The sequence below is a fragment of the Lithobates pipiens genome, unplaced genomic scaffold (genome assembly GCF_037356315.1).
Source record: "Lithobates pipiens isolate NorthernLeopardFrog02 unplaced genomic scaffold, aLitPip1_a1.2 Scaffold_25, whole genome shotgun sequence".
NCBI lineage: Eukaryota > Metazoa > Chordata > Amphibia > Anura > Ranidae > Lithobates > Lithobates pipiens.
The window spans coordinates 193,690,921-193,712,036 of record NW_027507787.1 but is presented as its reverse complement, the minus strand read 5'-3'; the positions used below and the strand labels follow the sequence as shown (position 1 = coordinate 193,712,036).

General features: G+C 43.3%; 1 protein-coding gene across 1 annotated transcript; it reads left to right on the top strand.

Annotated features, from left to right (window-relative positions):
• Positions 1–10,665: 10,665 nt before the first annotated feature.
• Positions 10,666–17,895, top strand: LOC143930771 (uncharacterized). The gene is made up of 4 exons (XM_077455349.1): positions 10,666–10,826; positions 13,507–13,757; positions 15,110–15,282; positions 17,793–17,895. The coding sequence occupies exons 1-3, from the start codon at positions 10,763–10,765 to the stop codon at positions 15,275–15,277; spliced, it is 483 nt and encodes a 160-aa protein (XP_077311475.1). The 5' UTR covers positions 10,666–10,762; the 3' UTR covers positions 15,278–15,282; positions 17,793–17,895.
• Positions 17,896–21,116: the final 3,221 nt, after the last annotated feature.

The window sequence follows — 21,116 nt, the reverse complement described above, 5'->3', positions numbered from 1 at the left end:
GAGAAAACGAAGCCTAAAAAGGAACAAATATATATACACACACACACACACACACACACACACACACACACACACACACACACACACACACACACACACACACACACACACACACACACACACACACACACACACACACACACACACACACACACACACACACAATTGTAAGAGCACTTGAATTGATGCATGTTTGGACTGAGCAGTGGTTGTGGGGGTCTGCGGACGGAGGATATTTAGGGGGACCCCCACGTCAATTTTTTTTTTAAATTTGATGCGGGGTCTGGTCTGGTATGGGTAAAGGGTCTGGTATGGATATTTAGGGGGACCCCCACGTCTTTTTTTTAAATCAATGAATGAATGAATTGTCGGCTAATACAGAGAACACTCATTGATTGAAAAGTTATACACAGAAGTCCACTGGTGACTATAGTGTATAGTAGGACACCAGATCTCAACAGTCTTACATTAAAGAGGTGTCATGCAGCTGCATCCAAGGTGTCGATTTAACCACTTGTGGACCGCCTAACGGGGATGTACGTCCTTTTTTTGAAGAGGGATATCTCGGTAACGGCAGCAGCTGCTGCCACAACCGAGATATCCATCTCTTCAGGCAGCGGTCGGCTGTACGATAACGGTGGTCTCCGCGGCGGATTCGCCGCGAGATCGCCGCTATCGGCGGCGGGAGAGGTGCCACCCCCCCTCCCGCCGCCCTCCCGCACCTTCCGCCGCTTACCGGAGCCGTCGGTAGCGGCGGAGGCGATCGGGTCCTCTTCCTAGCTGGGCATAGAGACAAGTGAGGCTAAGATGGCCCCCACTCGTCTCTATATCATAGGAGGGCGGAAGCGACGTCAAAACGTCACTTCCACCCATACCTCTTAAAGGTATATTTTTTTTTAAATGTCAGATTTTCTTTTTTTTTTTTTTTTTGCATTTTAGCCCAAATATGAGATCTGAGGACTTTTTGACCCCAGATCTCATATTTAAGAGGACCTGTCATGCTTTTTTCTATTACAAGGGATGTTTACATTCCTTGTAATAGGAATAAAAGTGATCCATTTTTTTTTTTTTTTTAAAACAGTGTAAAAATAAATAAAATCAATTAAAATAAATAAGAAAAAAAAAATTTTTTTTTAAAAAACACCTCGTCACGACGAGCTTGCGCACAGAAGCGGGCGCATACGTGAGTAGCGCCCGCATATGAAAACGGTGGTCAAACCACACATGTGAGGTATCGCCGCGATCGGTAGAGCGAGAACAATAAATCTAGCCCTAGACCTCCTCTGTAACGCAAAAAATGCAACCTGTAGAAATATTTAAATGTCGCTTATGGAGGTTTTTGAGGCTAAAAGTTTGACGCCATTCCACGAGCGGGTGCAATTTTGAAGCGGGACATGTTGGGTATCAATTTACTTGGCATACCATTATCTTTCACAATATAAAAAAAAATTGGGCTAATTTTACTGTTGTCTTATTTTTTTATTCAAAAAAGTGAATTTTTTTAAAAAAAGTGCGCTTGTAAGACCGCTGCGCAAATACGGTGTAAAAAACGGAAAATTGTATACTCACCTTTCTGTAATTTTCCTTTCCTGACGCATCTTCATGGCACCACACACTGGGTTGTGACTCCGCCCCCACAACCTGACAGGATTGGTTAACTATAAATTTGAAGGGGAGACCTCCTGCTGCATTCTCTGTAAATATCATCATAAACTAAACAAATGGGAGGGCATTGTGTGGTCAGGAAAGGAAAATTACGGAAAGGTGAGTATACAATTTTCCGTTTTCCTGACGCCTTCATGGCAGCACACACTGGGAAATAACTCGCCAGACGGGTGGGTAAATGCAAAAAATATTTAATTCCTACAATGCCGAAGAGTTGGCTCTAATAACAGATCTACCAAAATCTGCCAAGGACAAATGGGCAGAATTCACTCTATAGTGAGAAATGAAAGTATGTTCAGAAGACCAGGTTGCTGCCCTACAAATCGTCTCTGGAGAAACTCTGCAATACACCGCCCAAGAGGTAGCCACTGCCCTAGTAGAATGAGCCATGATGTCTTCTGGAATCGCCAAATGTTGCGTGGAATATGCCTTTCTAATGGCTCTCACCAACCAGGATGCAATAGTGCGTGAGGAAGCTGGCAGTCCGCGTCTAGTTCCATGAGGAATAATCAAGAGAGAGTCAGTTTTCCTAAAGGAGATAGTAGCTGACAAGTAGTTGGTGATGGTGGATTTAATGTCCAGCGGATGAAGCTCTCCCTGATCATCAGTGAAGGATGGAAGGACAATATCTTGGTTATAGTGAAAGGAAGAAGCCACTTTGGGTATGAAACGATCTGAGGGTCTAAGAACTACCCTGTCTGGAAAGAAAACCAGATAAGGCTCTGAAATAACCAGAGCTTGAATTTCCGACACTCTCTTGGTTGATGTTATGGCAATTAGAAAAGCAAGCTTCAAAGTCAAGTCCCATAGTGAAATAGATTCCACAGGAATAAACGGTGGACTAGAAAAGGCATGGAGAACTACCGACAGATCCCATGATGGAAACATAGGCTTCCTAGGAGGCTTTATCTTCAGACTAGCCTTAAGAAATTGGATGACCAGGGGATGAAAAGCCCATTTTGTGCCTGTTTTAGCAGAGAGAGCCGAAACCTGCACCTTGAGGGTGCTTGAACTGAGGCCTTTGTTAATTCCCGACTGAAGGAACTCCAGAATTTGAGGCGGTCCCGGAGCAAGAGGATTCCAATTTCTTTCTCGGGCCATAAGGCAGAACTTTTCCCAAATCCTAGCATAGATGGAATTCGTGGAAACCTTCCTAGCCTGCATTAAGGTAGAAATGACCTCCTGGGAACAGCCTTGCGCCTTCAGCCTAGACCTTTCAACTTCCAGGCCATCAGATGCAACCTCTCGGGAGCAGGATGAAGGAACTGTCCCTGTGAGAGAAGGTCTGGTTCTAGTGGCAGAAGAATTGGTGGCTGGACACTGAGCTGTAGAAGGGTTGTAAACCACGGCCTCCTCGGCCAGAATGGAATTACTGCGATTATTGTTACTGAGGACCTCCGAAGTCTGGATAGGAACCTCGCAATTAGAGGAGTAGGCGGGAATATGTACCCCAACTTGAAATTCCATGGATGTATCAGGCAGTCTATTCCCTCGGCTGATGGAGACGGATTCCTCGACAGGAACCTGTGACATTTGGTGTTTAAAGGAGTGGCTGCTAGATCTATCTCTGGCGTCCCCCAGGTTTCCGTCAGGAGAGAAAAAATTTGAGGACTCAAAGACCACTCGTTGTTGGACAACGACTTCCGACTCAGATAGTCGGCCAATGCATTCTGCGTTGCTGGGACATATACTGCTCTCAAGTCCGTTAGGTGAACCTGGGCCCATTCTAAAATAGGACGAACTTCCTCCACCAAGGTAACACTTCTTGTACCTCCCTGTCTCTGCACATAAGATACTGCCACCTTGTTGTCCATCCTGATAAGCACACTCTTCCCCGAGAGCAGAGACGTGAATGCCGTTAGGGCATGAAAGGCCGCCCTGAGCTCCAAAATATTGGAAACCACTCCTAGGGCTTGAAACTGCCACTGGCCTTGGACTGCTAGATCCTGGTAGTGTCCTCCCCAGCCGCTCTGGCAAGCATCCGAAGTCACCACTTCTGGGTCTGGAGGGACTATTGGCTTGTATTTCTCTAAATTGTTTTGGTGTGTCCACCACCATACTGATCGTTTCACCGACCTGGAGATGACAATGGTCTGATGCATGGACACTCCATTCCACTGCTTGAGAAAGGAGTTTTGCAGGGTTCTCATGTGCCATTGGGACCATTGCACCATGGGTATGGTAGCTGACATGGATCCCAGCATGCTTAGACAGACCCTGGCTGACAGATGACTTGCTGACAGCAGTCTCCGCATCTTCTGAATTAGGAGCTGAATCTTTGCCTGTGGGAGCTGAACTTTGTTCAGTTCGGTGTCCAGATGTGCTCCTAGAAACACCATCTTCTGAGTGGGTTGTAAACTGCTTTTTTTCAAATTGACGATCCATCCGAAGTCATGGAGAGTTGAAAGAAGAATTTCCCGATGCTGAAGCAATAACTCTTGACTTTTCGCTAACAGTAGGATGTCGTCTAAATAATGGTGAATTCGAAGACCTTTTCCCCTGAGGAATGCTACTAATGGTAGGAGAACTTTGGTAAATGTCCTGGGAGCTGATGAAATGCCGAATGGAAGGCACCGAAACTGGAAATGGCAATGATTGATGGCGAATCGAAGAAATTTCTGAAAGGCCGGATGTATTGGGATGTGAAGATAGGCGTCCGATAAATCTACTGACAGCATCCAATCGCCCAGACTTATTGCTAAGAGTATGGACTGGAGACTGTCCATCTTGAAGGCTTCTATTTTGATGTTCTTGTTGAGCCTCTTGAGATCCAGTACTGGACGAAAATCTCCTGTCCTCTTTTTCACCAAAAATAACGGAGAATAGAAGCTTCTCCCTCTTTGAGTCGATGGGACCTCCACAATAGCCCCCTTCTGTTTTAAATCTGCTACATATTCTATCAGGAGATTTTTCCTGAATAGTGTGGATGGTAGTCTGGTAGGCTGAAACCCGTTCACGAACTCCCACTTGTGCCCATACTTGATTGTGGACAGTGCCCAAATGTCCTGTATATGTCTTGTCCAGATCTGAAGAAACCCTCTTAGCCTGGCGCCCACCTGGGCTGGGTGAGCGGGCAAACCTTCAAAAGGACTTTGGATGCTCCCCTGCGGGTGTAGACTTGGTCTTCTGCATCCTTAGAAAGGAAGGCTTAGTATTCTTCCAATCCCTCCTGAATTCTCTGCCGGGACAGTAGGATCTGGACTCCCTATACTTACTTGGAAGACTTCGCCTAAAAGAAGGCCCTTTCTGAGCCTTGGGTCTTCTATCGGAGGGAATCAGTCCAGATTTCCCTCCTGTGACTTTGGAAATGGCCGAGTCCAGTTTGGCCCCAAAGAGATTAGAACCATCATAAGGGATTTTGCACCAATTCATTTTGGAGGCTGTATCGGCCATCCATGGTTTCAGCCATAAGGCCCTCCTTGCTGTTACTGATGCCAACATTGTTCTGGCCGAGGACCTTATGATGTCCACTGAGGCCTCTGCTACAAAGTCACCTGCCAATCTAATCTCTTGCAAAGAAGAGACTAATTTCTCAATTTCTGTACCTTCTAGAAGATCCTTCTCTAACTTAGTAACCCATCCAGAAATTGCTCTTGCCACCGCTACCGTGGTAATAGCCGGCCTGCAGGAGCCCCCTGCCATGGAATACGCTTTCTTTAATTCTAAGTCCATTTTACGGTCTAGTACGTCTTTAAAAGAGACCGCATCCTCGATGGGTAAAGTGACATGACGGGCCAGACGCATCAGGGAGGAATCCACTATGGGAGCATTAACTAAAGGTTTAACCTTTGATTCGTCCAGAGGGTACATTTTCGCTAATCTGTTAGTGATGCTTGGTCGTTTGTCTGATTCCCACTCGTCTTTAATAAGATCTCCGAGTTCCTCAATAAATGGAAAGGACTCTGGTCATCTCTTTAAATTGGGAAAATATTTGCGGGTTTTCTGAGGCTCAGAAATAATATCCTCCCAGCCGATAGCTTCTTTGACTGATCTTGCAAATGGCTCCACCAAAGAAAAATCAAATCCTGCAGACATCTCCTGGCCGTCATTATCTGAAGATGATTCCGAAGCCTGGGAGTGATATGGGTGTGCAGTGGATGTGCTAGGGACTGTCACCTCCATAGCGGGTGCTGTTGCCAAAATAGATTCACGTACTGATTCCCTTATAAGGTCAGTCGCAATTCTAGCGTCTGCTTCCTTCTCTTTAGTTGCTTCATTGAAGGAAGAGCGGCAGGCAAGCTTCTCCGGAAGGGCTGGTGCGCCACATATCCAGCAGGCGTTAGCTGCGGGCCTGGCGTGATGGCTGTGATGAGAGGAAGGAGACCTCCTGTGGTCCGACCGGCTATGCCGAGGGTGACCGTGGTGGGAGCGACCATGTCTCTGACGAGATGAGGACCTGGAGCGACTTCTGTGCGATCTCCTACTGGAAGTGCGACTTGAGCCTCTTCCATGCCTGGAACTTGCTCCTCTTGATCTGGTAGGGCTGCCAAAAAAAGCAGCATCTTTAGCAGTCGGCACTCTTTTGTCTCCCCTTCTTCAATACTCACCTACGACGTGTAGAGCCTCTTACCTTTCTAGTTGTTGATGGTCTGCGTGGGCAGTGGACTCCATGAAAAAGGTAGACAGAGTAGGCTGAAGGAAAGAAAAAAATAATTTTCCTTGCGATACCGATAACAGACAGATAATCAAAAAAAACACTTTTTTTTTTTTTTTTTTTTTAAAACCTGCCCCTTTAAGAACTAGAACTTGAACAAAAGGCTTGCAGAAGTTAAACAAAAGGACTATGCAGAAAGAAAGAAAAAAATATTCTTACCTTATCCAGCCGAATAATAGGGATACAGGGCAGTGTTTGGTAAACAGCAGCATGCAGAAGCATACCGCTGTAATTTTAAAAACGGCGCCATAGCGGCGGCCGAATGACGTTCCACGCATGCGCAGAACGACTCGAGGATACCGGCGCCATCTTGGAAGAGGGAAAAAACCTCTCTTGAGGGAGAAAAAAAGATCCAGCTGCAAACAGACATGCGCAGAGCGATGAGGACACTAGCGGCGGCAAAGACAGCTGTCCGGAGGATAGCAAGACCCAGCAACTCCTGCTAGGAGAAAAAAAGGTAAAATTAAATAAAGAAAAAATAGGATACAGAAAGGAGAGTCCACTGCGAAATAAAAGCTTATTTAAAGCTTATAGAAACTTCGTGAGATGTCCCCTGAGACCACCAGAACGGGGATTCCCTCCATAAAGCTCATTTAGAGACTGTACAGGAGGGACTTCCAAACAGGAGAGGCTTGAACCTGCTGGGGTGAGGCGGTAAGAGGCTTATTCATCTGTAGGTATCTTTGAAACTCGAACGCTCCAACCTGTCAGGTGAGGATAAAAAAGAGAATGCAGCAGGAGGTCTCCCCTTCAAATTTATAGTTAACCAATCCTGTCAGGTTGTGGGGGCGGAGTCACAACCCAGTGTGTGCTGCCATGAAGGCGTCAGGAAAAAAGTATTTCAATGACCGCCATTTTATTCTCTAGGGTGTTAGAAAAAAAACAATATAAAATGTTTGGGAGTTCTAAGTAATTTTCGAGCAAAAAAAAACAGTTTTAAACATGAAAACACCAAGTCTGAAAAAAGAGGCCTGATCCTTAAGTGGTTAAAGTGGAAACTAGGGAGTCTTTAATCATTTTCAGCTCTGGTTCACTCTGGTGCAGCTTTAAAATTGTGCTACTTTAGCATGATTTTAAAACCACACATTGCTAATTTCATTGCGGCTTGCAACTTCATTTAACAGAAGTCTTCTGCAAGTCACAATGAAATCAGTAAAAAGTAGTGTACCTTTTTCATAATTGCTGCAACATGAGTCATGGTAACATGAACAGTTCCATTGCTGGCAATGGGGGTGCAACGTATTATGCGTTTTGGAACTGTCAAATCGCATGACAAGTCGCACTGGTGTGAATGGGGGCTAAGCTATGAATTGCTCATAGTTGCATTCAGTATTAGCTGTATGTATTACTTATAAAATGTTAGGGGCAGAAATCATATATTAGAAATAGGTAGCTTTTCAGCATATAATGTAAAATGCTAGTCACCAAACCGTTGATCGCGATCGACCAGTAGAAGGCGGGCAGCCAACAGGTGTATCACAGAAAGGAGAGTGGGCGGAAGCATAGTGCTGGATGGAGGACAGGGACGGGAACTGCCTCGGTGATTGGTTGCAAGTAATCACAAGTTTTTTTATGAAAATGTTAACTGGCAGCTCCTGCTCCCACCTTCGACCCAGCGCTGTGCTGTTTCCTGAACTCAACAGTGCTATACACACGTTGGCAGATAGGAAGTGCTATCTACACAGCACTGTGTGTATGTGGGGGGGGGGTTGATGGGAAAGGGACAGAGGAGACACTTTTTTGGGGGATGGGGAGTCAGATGACACTTTGTGGGTGGGGCAGAAGACTGCTTTGGGGGGTAGAGGGCACTACAGTGGGGGGAGTGATTTGAAGAGGGATAGAGGACACTATTTTGGGCAGGGGTACAGAATGCTACAGTGATTGGGGGTGATGTGAAGGGGGAAGAGGGTACTGCTTTAGGGGGGAAACTATTGTGGGGGCAGATAACACTACAGTGGGGGGGGGGTGATGTGGATGGGGCAGAGGTCACTGCATTGTGGGGGCACAGAACACTACATATTTTAATTTTTATTGCCAGTTTACATAGTTACATAGTAGGTAAGGTTGAAAAAAGACACAAGTCCATCAAGTCCAACCATGTACCTGTGAGTGGGTCAGGGAATTCTAGCCCTGAATCCCTTTTCCTCCTTAAAATAGTAAGAGTCTTGGAAAACACTACACTATTTTGAAGGGAATTGTAAAACAAAGAGATACCTTCCTTTGATGAGGGTAAAATATAAAAACAATCTAGATATTTAAAGGTCAATATGTGTTTGTGTGCTTGAGTGCTGGTAAAAATGGCGGGTTTCTAGAAGTTTATAATAAACAGTACCTCCAAATTTCACATTATTTCTGTGTGACTTATCCTCAAGATCAGCTAACTTGAGTCTGAATTTCTATATTTCCTCCTCTTCATCATTATGAGCATCAACCAGTTCACTACAGGCCATGGTGAATTCTCCCATTGTATTTTCCACATGATTCACTTTGTCCCACCCTGGTCGTTGCTGACGATGGACTGAAGTCGCATATCGCCAATGCAACCCCGCTCATTAACCACTCCTTGACACGTAATACACTGAAGGCCTGTCGCACTGATTGGAACACTTACTGCAAGCTTTTGGCCTCTTGCCCTGGAGCAGCGATAGGTGACATTAGACATGTCCTAGCCTTCATATCGTATTGCCACATGCAGCTGGCCCTTTCTCGCAATACTATTATGCTATACCTAGCCGGTGCTCAGCTTTAACTGTCCTTACAGGACCCCAGTAAACTGTTAGTATTCTCAGCCCATGCAGTCAAGTCCCTCATACAGGGCATACAGAAGCACTAACCCATAGTCAGTGGCAAACGTCTACCTATCATGAGCACCCTCTTCAGGGACATGTCTGAAATCCTTACTCGTTTTCCATTTGGGGCTTTGCTCAGCCTAATCATCCAGGTGGCCATCTACCAGATCTTCTACGGTTTCCTACGACCTAGTGTATTCACCGTCAGCAGCTCCAGCAGTCAGACACTGCTCCGATGCCACCTGACTCGCTTTTCGAACCATTACACCCTTCATCTCACAGTCTGTAAAATGCAACAAACCGGCCCCCTTGACATCAACCTGTTTCAGACTAACAATGCCTGGGTCTCAGTGAAGGTGCTCTACTGACTACTGTCCCATCTACCCAGCCAATCTGATTGTTGCTCGTTACTACCCTTCCTAACCAGCCCCCTGAGTGGCAGCCAGTTTATCAAGCATGTCAGGATTCTCCTAAGCAACTTGGGCTTCAACCCCAGTCAGTCCTCTGGACATTCCTTCTGGATCGGAGCAGCCTCAGCTACCTCCCAACATGAAGTACCAGACCACGTAATCAAGAAGCTAGGCTGATGGAAGCTTTTACCAAACTGCCTCAATAAACACAAGCATCAATTAAGAGTTATTCCCCTAGCTGAGTCTCTTGCTCCCTTTTCTTGGCATACCAACCAGACCACCAAGGCACTCTTCAGGTCTATTTATGTTGTAAGTCTTGCTTCGTGTTTTTGTGATCCATATCTCTCTCGGTCATAGGGCCATGACCATAAATGAGAAGGCCAGTATGGTGGCATCAATTTATGTGAGGAGCCCAGAGGGTATTTAAGCAGCCCACTCATCCATGCTCTTTGTCGGTTCAATGCACGATACCCTCCCACCCTTCCCTTTTTCAGGGCACTTCTCAGCACATCCTTCTTCATAAACTACCCATTAGTGACCTTGGGTATGCCCCCCTTTCTTGACATACCGACCAGACCACCAAGGCACACTTCAGGTCTATTTATGTTCTAAGTCTTGTTGCGTGATTATGTGATCCACATCTCTCTCGGTCATAGGGCCACAGAATTACAATAATCCTCTTCTTTCTATTTACTTTTAAATAATCCATTATTCATCTTTTTTCTACTGCCTTTTGCGTCATTCCGTTCCTACTTTGGCTTTTGATACTAAAGCAATTCCTTAGTTAAATGTCTTCATTTTGTTAAGGGTATCTATTTTTAGCACTTGTATTTATAATATATTAGAATTTCTTGTGGATCTATATCATATGATACCTGAAAAATTCAATATAGCAAGAGCATAAAAAAAAGCTGTATGAAAGGCACAGAAAGAACGTATAATTGACTCATTGAGATATAGATGCTGTGTGAAACATGAATAGTATTTTTGTCTTTTGTGCTGACATTCCAAGGCACTGTCATATGTGCACTCAGGTGATCGCCTCATTGCCTTTGTTTTCTTAACCAAAATGATATTTGCAGAGTCATGCTCTCCTGTCCCTCCTACTTACCTGGATAGACAAATCAGGGAAAAAAATCGTCAAAAGGGCAGGTCTGGGAGAGGAGTTTAAATATAGCTCAGGATTCCCTCATCTTTACAAACTGTTGCAATCCTCATCTACAGACTAAACCTCATCAGAAGACATGAAGTACCTGGTTCTTTTTGCCATAGTGGTTCAGGCCCTGGCTGCCCCACCAGGCAAGCCTGGTAAGTGTTCTCTGCTTAATAATAAGTGTCTGACATCATTTATACAATGATCTTGAAAATATTGCTAACTGTACTTTACTTAAAACACAGACTACAACAGGTATCTGATATTCCCTGACTAATGTGATCAAAGTTAACTATGGATTCATAAATTTGTCCCTTTTTCTTTACTGAAATTAGTTTTTTTTAAATTGTATTTTGGAGGCAGCAAAGAGATTCATACTGGGCCTTAATCCAGATTGACTTCCTTACCTGTAAACATATTTGAAAAATTATTTAAAAATGTTTAGCTAAAAGTATTTACTACTATTCGTATTTTTTATAAGATATATTATATGTTTGAAGGGTTGATTTATAAATAGAAGAACGTATAAAACGAAGAACTACTGGAACTGTTTTAAAAGAATTAAACTTTTTTCTTTGTGTTTTATTCGTTTGCTTTTTCAAATATTCTTTAGGGTTGATTGGCTAAAATTAGAGAGTGCAAAACTTGGTGTACCTCTGCATAGAAACAAACAGCTTCTAGGTTTTATTGTCAAAACTTAATTTAACAAGCTGCAGTTGGAAGCTGATTGGCTACTATGCACAACTGCACCAGATTTAGTATTTTCCAGTTTTAATTAATCAACCCCATTGCGTCTGATATTATTTTTATTCTCCAAGTATCTATTATTATTCGTAAAAACTGACCAACATACATATAAATGCTACAAGATAGTCGCTATCCCAAGGCATTCACTGTTAAACTGATCAAGCAGCGCTATTCTGATCAATCAATTATTTCGATCATCAATACTATTAGTGGATATCTATTGCCATTAATCAATGAAATATAATTAGTCAGTAAATACAATAAATGAATCAATAAATAGATCAATAAATAAATCAATCACAATCAATCCATATATCTGTACATCCATGTAAATCAGTCCATCTCTCATAAAGATGCCCCAGAATAAGATAAGTTATTTGTGCTGAAAAGTACTTCACCACCACCTGTCTTTCTATACCACCTTCACACGTGCACTCCACTCAAAGGAGGTTTGTGATGAGTGAAGACCCCCTTTTGGTGATATTCTTACCAGAATACACTGATATAGTAAGCGTTTTTGCAAGCACATCAGGTTAATCCATATTAGTTTCCATTATTCCTTCTTCTTCCACAAAACATTATCTATTATTATTGTCCAAGTATTTTCCTTTTATGTAGAGTGGTAGGAGTGCATTCTGTAGTTCAGGCTATTGGCTTCCTACTGGTGGTAGAACACATGCATTCCATCTAGCAATCCTTTACATATAGATAGATGGAACAGAGCATTATTGGGAGCAAATTAGTGGTTACATTTTGAGCACCGTTGGGGGCTTGTCTAGTGCCACAAAATGAGTATAAATTCATGCACACCACAACTATGGGAAAATAGTCTTTTGGTATTCAGCCATTTAGCTGCAGAGATCAAGTAGGTTCCTGTTACCTATTCCATGGGGATATGTAACAGGATGGCTCACCTTGAAGGTGTAAATGTCTATATTTGTTTAAAGGCCTTAATAAAGTCAAATGACTTCTATGCTAGTCAGTGATATCCTAGATTAAGTACAGTTACTGAAAAAGGGGGACGTTGATTCAGTTAAGATAGCTAAATAAATGTTGGAAGCAAAGCCTGTCCACAGGACTTTGTCCTTGTTGTTATTGTTTAGTAACAATTTTACACCAAAACCTCCCCAACTCTGTGCTTTGAAACCAAAATTTCCCCCAATGAACTCTCTATGTGTTGTTGCTGTATTTACCATCATACCCCCAACTATAGTTAATAAAACAAGTGAAATATTCACCTCAAAATACAGCACTGCAATGAGGTTTATTTACTAAAGGCAAATCCACTTTGCACTACAAGTGCACTTTGAAGTGCAGTCGCTGTAGATCTGAGGGGGACATGCAAGGAAAATATAAAATGGCATTTTTGCTTGTAGATGATTGGATGATACAATCAGCAGAGCTTCCCCTCATATCTAAAGTGATTTCACTTCCAAGTGCACTTCCAAGTTCACTTGCAGTGCACTTGTAGTGCAAAGTGGATTTGTCTTTGGTAAATTAACCCCAATGTCTAAATAAACTTCACAAAGTTAGATCATTTGTGAAACAGCTAAAAAACTAACTTAAAACATCAATATCTGTCACAAAAAAGTACAAAAGCAAGTGCAGTTCAATCTTGCTTTTGTACAAATTTCATTCATTACCAATGTGTTTTTTTGTTTAAACAGCAAAAAACATGAGTCTAGTGCACAATGACATATCCCTTCACCAGTTCAAATGGTTAGCAGCTCGCCAGATAATATTGCCACTCTTTAAGAAAAATATATGCTTATAATAGAGCAGTAATACTTATGGACATAATGATACTTAAAAATGCAGCCATTACAATAGATGTATTGGTAAATAGTATTCTTATATCCCATACATACTATTCGCTTTTCTGCTGAGTTTTTCCTTCAGAGTTACCAAAACCATGTAGTGGAAGGGCCTGCCTGATTGCATACAAATTGAAACTCCTAAGGTTTGATCTCATATTATATGGTTTTGGTAAATCTGAAGGAAAAACTGATAGTGTGTATGGGGCTTAAAGCCTGATGTGATATGTAGCTGTCATAGTGATTTACAAAGTTGTTCAAATATTGTCTACAGCAGGAAACCCTGGTCCTGGAACTGGGATTCCATCTGGTCCATCAGGCCATCCTTTTGATCATCCCAATGTAACTGGCTCACCCCCACCCCCACCTGATGGTTCTCTTGACTCCAGACCACATGGCAACGGTCCTCCTGCCGGTGATGTTGTCCCAGGACCAAAGGGTGACAGCCCTCCCCTTTCTGAAAATGGCCCAAGACCAGCCAAAGGAAACCCACCTCCTAATGGTAAACCACCAGGAAATGGGCAGGTGAGTAATTAAGAGGTACTATCAATGGATAATGAAAGCAAGTTATAATAGTTTAAATGATACTGAGAATTTCAGTTTAGAACGCTTGTACTAAGAAAAGTACACTTCAGTAAACTACTTGCCTGGTTTTCTCTGGCTTTAGCACCTTCTGAGACACTGAAGTGCAATTGGCACGCAGATCAGAAAGGTAAAATCACAAACTGCATTCTTGCTCTGGATCAGTGATCAAGGTACTAAAGCCGATAAATCAACACAATCAACACAAAAGTAAACTGTAAACTGCCTTGCTCGAGTCCGCACAGGAAACATTTGGAAGTGCATAAAATATTTATTATTCTTTTTAATAAAGCAATACTGACTGTTATTAGTACATTAAACATTGCTCTTTTACTAACAAATAAGCCTGAGAAACGTATGCAATTCAACTTTTTACATTATAGTAACAATAATTTGTTGTGAACCCCTTTCACACTGAGCCGTGCCCAGCTTCAGCGATAAAGTGCCGCTAGTTTTAGCGGCACTTCACCGCCGTTTTAAAGTGTTGGTTTTTTTTTACTCACCTTTTAATGCCTGTTGCTAGGGGGTTCCTCATAATCTGCCTCCTACAGCGCCTGGGCTCCTGACGTCACTTCCCTCGGCACAGGAAGGGAGATCAGCTCTGCCCCCTCCCTCTAGGCAATCATCTGGGACACGTCACAAGTCCCAGATGATTGCGCGGCCAGTCATAGCGCGCGGCGCAGTGGGTGTCCGGCTGTGAAGCCACAGTCGGGCGCCCACAGTTACATTGCCGGCAGCGCTTAGTGGAGGGGGAGACAAGCGGAGCTTTGATCCCCCGGATCGTTGGACCCTGGGACAGGTAAGTGTCCGATTATTAAAAGTCAGCAGCTGCAGTATTTGTAGCTGCTGACGTTTATTTTTTTTTAAGCAGAACTCCGCTTTAACAGTGATTTTCCTAGCTAGCAGCTCAATAAAGGGTTACAAGCGCCCATGTTGCGGCATTGCCAATGCGCTTTGCAGGCGCTTCAGCAGCGCTGCCCATTAATTTCAATGGACAGCCGCAGTTTAGGAGCACTGTATACACTGCTTCCACACTGCCCCAAAGATGCTGCTTGCAGGACTTTTTCTAACGTCCCTCAAGAGCACCGCCCCAGTGTGAAAGCTCTCAGGCTTTCACACAGGGGGGGGGGGCATAGGAGGCATTTTTTAGGCACTTTGCAGAAGCTATTTTTAGCACTAAAACACCTGAAAAACGTCCTAAGTGTGAAAGAGGTCTTATGTGGCAGTTATAATGATCTATTGATCACTCTAAGTGTTCCCGTGCATTGTTTTATTTTGGAAATGTGATTTTACAGCCACCAGCCGGAAATGCCAGACCCAAAAGACATCTGAACGGTGAAAGGGGCAAACCTAATGGGGCGCCACATGCTCATGACTTTACAGGAAGCCATCCTCCCATTGGTACTGCTGGAATTCCTAGTGGAGAGAAAGGCCACGACTCTAGACCTGGGAAGAGACACTGACCCTGGTATGTATATCACAGAAGAGCTGTTTAACATTTTTATACCATTATTATGTAATTGAAGTAAGCAAAATTACCCAAATGATGGTAATCCTACACAGTTGCTAAAGGCTCATTTATAGTATCCACAGAGGAGCAGCTCTTGGGAAAAAAAATGATGGGTGGAAAGATCTACCCTGTTTCCCTGAAAATAAGACCTAGCATGATTGTCGGTGATGGCTGCAATATGAGCCCTATCCACCAAATAAGCCCTAGTTAAAGTCCTTGTAGGTCTTATTTTCAGGATAGGGTTTATTTTTGGGGGAAACAGGGTAGGGCTTATTTGGGGGGTAGGGCTTATATTGCAGCCATCACGACAATCACGCTAGGTCTTATTTTCGGGGGAAACAGGGTACCAACTGAAGGTACCTACTGAAATCACAGACTGCTGATATCTGCCATAATTTTCACCCTTTGAACATTTGTCAGTCTGCCTCTCTAAAAACCTCTTTGTAGAACAATGGTGGTTTATGATGCTCAGAAGTCCTTATTCTGTTGTTGTCAAATCTTGCTTGTGGGATCTGATAAAAATTAAGATTCAGTTAAAGGATCACTAAAGGCATTTTTTTTTTTAAAATAACAAACATGTTATACTTACCTCCAATATGCAGCTCATTTTGCACAGAGTGGCCCCGAACCTGGTCTTCTGGGGTTCCTCGGCGGCTGTCTCGAATCCTCCCCGCAAGGACTCCACAACTTCATACGAGCTCCCTCGCAGGCACTCTCCCGTGAGCCACTCACTGTATCACTCGGCCCCCGCCCCCGGCGCATCACGTCATTGGCTGTGATTGACAGCAGTGAGAGCCAATGGCTGCACTGCTTTCAATCCATCCACTGTAGCCAATAAACAGCCAGGGTGAGTGGCGAAGAGGATGTTGGGGGCGAGCGTGGGACTTTCAAGGGGTTAGGTAAGTAAAACGGGGGATGGGGAGGTGGCATTGTCAGATGTTTTTTTACCTTAATGCATAGAATGCATTAAGGTGAAAAAACTTTTACCTTTACAACCCCTTTAAATTTATGTAGAATATAACGTTTAGTTTGTGTCCAAGTAGAGTGTTCCTTAAAGTGGAGTTCCAGGCTTTTTTTGTTTATTAAAAGTCAACAACTACAAAAAGTATAGCTGCTGACTTTTACTAAACAGACGCTTACCTGTTCCACAGTCTAGCGATGCGCACGGAGCCCTGCTCCTCTTCCCCTCCTCTCCTCAGCGCCTCCATTGAATCTGTGGGCTCCCGGCCGTGACAGCTTGCAGCTTCACGGCTGGGCGTGCACTGCGCATTCGCAAGTCGTGCTGCACTCTCCCAGTGGACAGGCAATCTTCTGGGACCTGTCACATGTCCCAGAAGATTGCCAAGAGGGATAAATACTGCACTGTGACTAAAATCATATAAATAAAGCTGCAAGCATCGCCAAAAGACAAACAGCTGAACAATAAATAAATGTAAAAGATGCTGCGCTAAAAATATATGTGTATAACAATGAAATCTATATCAAAAAATCACAATGATCTTATAAATCATAAATATTAGGTTATGAAAAAAATGTCTGGTAAATAATGCTAATATAAGTCCTGTAAGAACATTAGCAATATATAACATTGAGTCCATAAAGTGCAGAAAACAATCCATGCAGATGGCAGATAACTGCTTCAATGTGATCAAGTGATGAGAAAACCAAGTGCTCAAAAAAGAGATGCTGACAGCACCACCACCCTTAGGAACGAGGCTTACCGGAACTCACAGACCTGAAAAGGCATATACCTCTCAAGTCGTGATTAGCTTATAGTTGGTATCCAGAAGGGTATGGCGGGTCCCTGCTTCAAAAGTGGTCACCAATGCTTCCCACGATGTGACATCAATGAAGTCTCAAGGGATGTACAGCAGATTAGTGAAGAGGGGGAAGGGCAGTCATCAGATATCCTCATATGCATTCATTCTAAATCATAACAGAAAAAAACCTGCATGGTGTGATATAGTCAAGAGATATTTATTTAATCATAATAAAGATTAAAAACACTCACATATGTGAAGTAAAAAACAGGCTGTTCAAAGTAATGGAAATTACATAATGTTGTTGCTAACACCCGACGTGTTTCGTCCTCTAAGACATCATCTGGGATATCATCCATTTACATCAGTTTTTCCATAGCAATGCATTGATGTCCATTTTTCATCCATCAACGAATGAATGAAAAACGCACAAATGGAAAGCATGTGTGAAAGGGGCCAATGTATTTACAAAGAGCTGCCATGTACCTTTAGAGACAGTAAAGGAACAGTAGCTGCTAACAATATGAATCAATAGACAATTTAGGAAATTCATTTTTTCATAGTTATGTCACTGCTGGAGGCATGTACACCTCATAAATGAATTTTCAGAGATGTTGTATTCCTGAAATCATAGTGGGTTTACTTACATTGTTAGTTTAAATACAAATAGTGTCTAGATGTTAATTTTTATTTGTATTTTTTTTGCAGAAAGATAAAACCAGAAAAATATGGTGACAGCAAAACCCTACACTAGACAAGTAGATCTACAACTGTAGAGTTTTTAATGCAAATAAACATATATTAAATGCAAGTGTCTATGAAGTCTTGTTTTGCTCACATTAATGTAATTACTTTTCACAAGAATGTACTTTGGAAACGAATTTCCACATAGGGACGAGTCTTTGTGATTTCCTTTTTTTTTTTTAGAGAGGCGTGGGTTAAGATTTATCTCCTGCTTGTTGTGTCATCTCTAATGGGGACAAAGTCTTCTATTCAGGGGCGGACTGACCATTCAGCCACTCGGGCACTGCCCGAGGGCCCCAGGCCACTAGGGGGCCCCATCAGGGTTTCCAGTCTCAGTAAAACCAGGGACAGTATGGCAAAATCTGTGTTTTTTTTACATTTGTCTAGGAAATGTCCCTTACCGACAGCCCTTTAGTCTAAAAATCCAGAGATTATAGCTGCCCCACCTCTCCAGTACCTTCTCAGCCTATAGAAACATGTCTGTGTATACTGTGTTTACATGTATGTGTATACTGTGTGATTGTATACTGTGTGTGTGTATACTGTGTGGCCCCATAATCTCTGATTGCCTGGGGGCCCCATAATCTCCTATTGCCCGGGGGCCCCATGAGTTGTCAGTCCACCCCTGCTTCCATTCCATAAAAAAAAAAAAAAAAAAAGAAAACAAAGAAAATAAACTGTAAAATATTTTATTTCTCTTCAAATACCTTTTGGACATTTCCTATTACATTCTTTCCTAGTGACATGCAAGTAAGGAAATGAGAAACCTTCCTTAGAGAAACGTTGTGTGACTTCCCCACATAAAAACAAAAAAAAAGAAGGAAACGTTTTAATCACCCAACAATTGCTCCTGTTCTATATGACATAATTGCCAAATTTTACCATTGTAAAAATAAATAAAAAATAAATTAGATCAATTGCCTGGACATACTGTAGTAGTACTAAACAGAAATTTTGTTGAGATTTTTAATCCTCTCAAACTGATATATATTATAGACCTGAAAGCTGAACTCCATGCAAACAGCTGAAAACACATTAAATATAAAAACAGTATTACCTACAAGATCTACAGAATGCAGTCCAGATATTTACTGAACTCCGCCACACAGCCCTTTCTGGCACACAAGGGGACCTGATCTTTCTTGCTTTAATTTATTTAATTATTTACTATGGCTGTACTATAGAATTCACCTTAGGCACACAGTTTCAACAATGACATAAAATAGTAAAGAGGTTCTAGGTCAAAAAAGTAATAAAAGAGAGATATTTTCAATAAAAAATATTTGACATGGTTTGGAGTTTGGTTTTAACCTTAGAAAATATCCAAACAGATATAAAAAGACACCCTTCAAATACATATGTGATCTGTAGAGCTGTTTGAAGACACTGGTAGGCCCAGGCAAACATCTCATAGATGGGAACTCCATCACATGTTATCATTTCTCCAAAACACAAAAAAAAGCATAAATGCAAAAGGGGAGAGTTACCTGCTTTGTGTCACTACAAGTTTCGGTATACATGCTGAGACTTGTAGTTCCACACAGGTTTATGTATTTCTTTATCTTTCCCTATGGAGCCCTGTCAGGGGTGTTGCTAGGTAAGAACAAGACCAGGGGCTTCCGCCCAAAGGTAAATTTGATCCCACGAAGATCAGCGACAGGGAGCTTTGCCTGGTATTGGATTAAAGGTGAGTTTAACACCAATTGAAGCATTTTGATGTGAAGACACCTCTGGACCCCTTTACTTTACACAACCTCCCCACACCTCTGGACCCCTTTACATTACAGAGCACCCCCCACCTCTGGACCCCTTTACATTGCACAGCTACGCACCACTGGACCCCTGTACATTACCCAGTTGACACAACACCTCTGGACCCGGCCTGAAGACAAATAGTGGCAATACAGCACCCCTTTACAATACAGTGCCTGCTTTATATTACAGACCTCTTTGCATCCAAGCCCCCCCAATTTACATCATGGTCCCCCTTTACATCAATGCCCTTTTTCCCCCTTCACATCACAGCCCCCTTCCTTGTATCACAGACCTTCCCCCTTTACATTAGTGTCCTCAGCCCCCTTCTTTGCATCCAAGTCCCCTTCACATCCCCCTTTCTTTGCACCCCAGTCCCCTCCATAGCCCCTTTGTACCCCCATCCCCTTTAAAACCCCCTTTACTTCTACACTAGTCATTTTTACACCCCCCCTTTACTTGCACCCCAATCTCTTTCATAGTTGCTCCTCTTACTTGCACAGCAGAACCCTGCAAAGTCCCACTCCTTGTATCCCAGTCCCGTTTACAGCCCCCCTGCCTTGCATCCTAATCCCTTCCACAGCCCCTTTCCTTTTACCCCAGTCCCCTTTTTGCATCCCAGGTCCCCCTCCACAGCTGTCCCCCCTTACTTGCAGACCACTGACTGAAGTTCCACTTTAAGTACAGTGTATATATAACCATTGCGCACTTTAACAGATCTTGGGGATGTACTATACAGACATTCATAGGGCATTATACATTGAAGAAAATAATCTCACTCAATGAAAAATAATGTCACAATAGTGCCACGACAAGTTCATCTAGCATCAAGGGAGAAAATGACAAACTGCACCACCCCATGATGTGTGAACATCATGTCTCCACCACTAAGCATTATTTCCCTTTTCCCCAAGAAAAATGCAAAAAAATTCCCTTTCCTCCTAGTACAAATCCCCCCTCCCAGCACAAATCTTTGCCCCCCCTCCCTCTTCCCCAATCCAGCATCAAATTCCTTGCCTCATTATTGCCTCATCTGGGGCAACTGTATTTAATTGATTTTGTCATTTAGAGCCCATTCACACAGGGGCAACACGACTTGTAGGCGACTTGAGTCAGGCAACTTGGACACGACTTGAGTTAAGATCACAGCCCGACTTCAAAACGACTTGTGATGACTTCAAGCGCGACTTGGGACGACTTACAAGTCGCCCCAGGCCAGGCGACTTTTGCCGCGGCCAAGCAGAGAATGAGCTCAAGGGGGAACTCCACGCCAAATTTCTGAAAAAAATTTGGCGTGGGTTCCCCCTCCGAGAGCATACCAGGCCCTTAGGTCTGGTATGGATTCCAAGGGGAACCCCCTACGCCGAAAAAAACGGCGTGGGGGTCCCCCTCAGATCCACACCAGACCCTTATCCGAGCACGCTACCCGGCCAGCCAGGAAAGGGGGTGGGGACGAGCGGGCGGCCCCCCTCCTCCTGAGCCGTACCAGGCCGCGTGCCCTCGACATGGAGGGGTGCCTTGGGGGAGGGGGGGGCG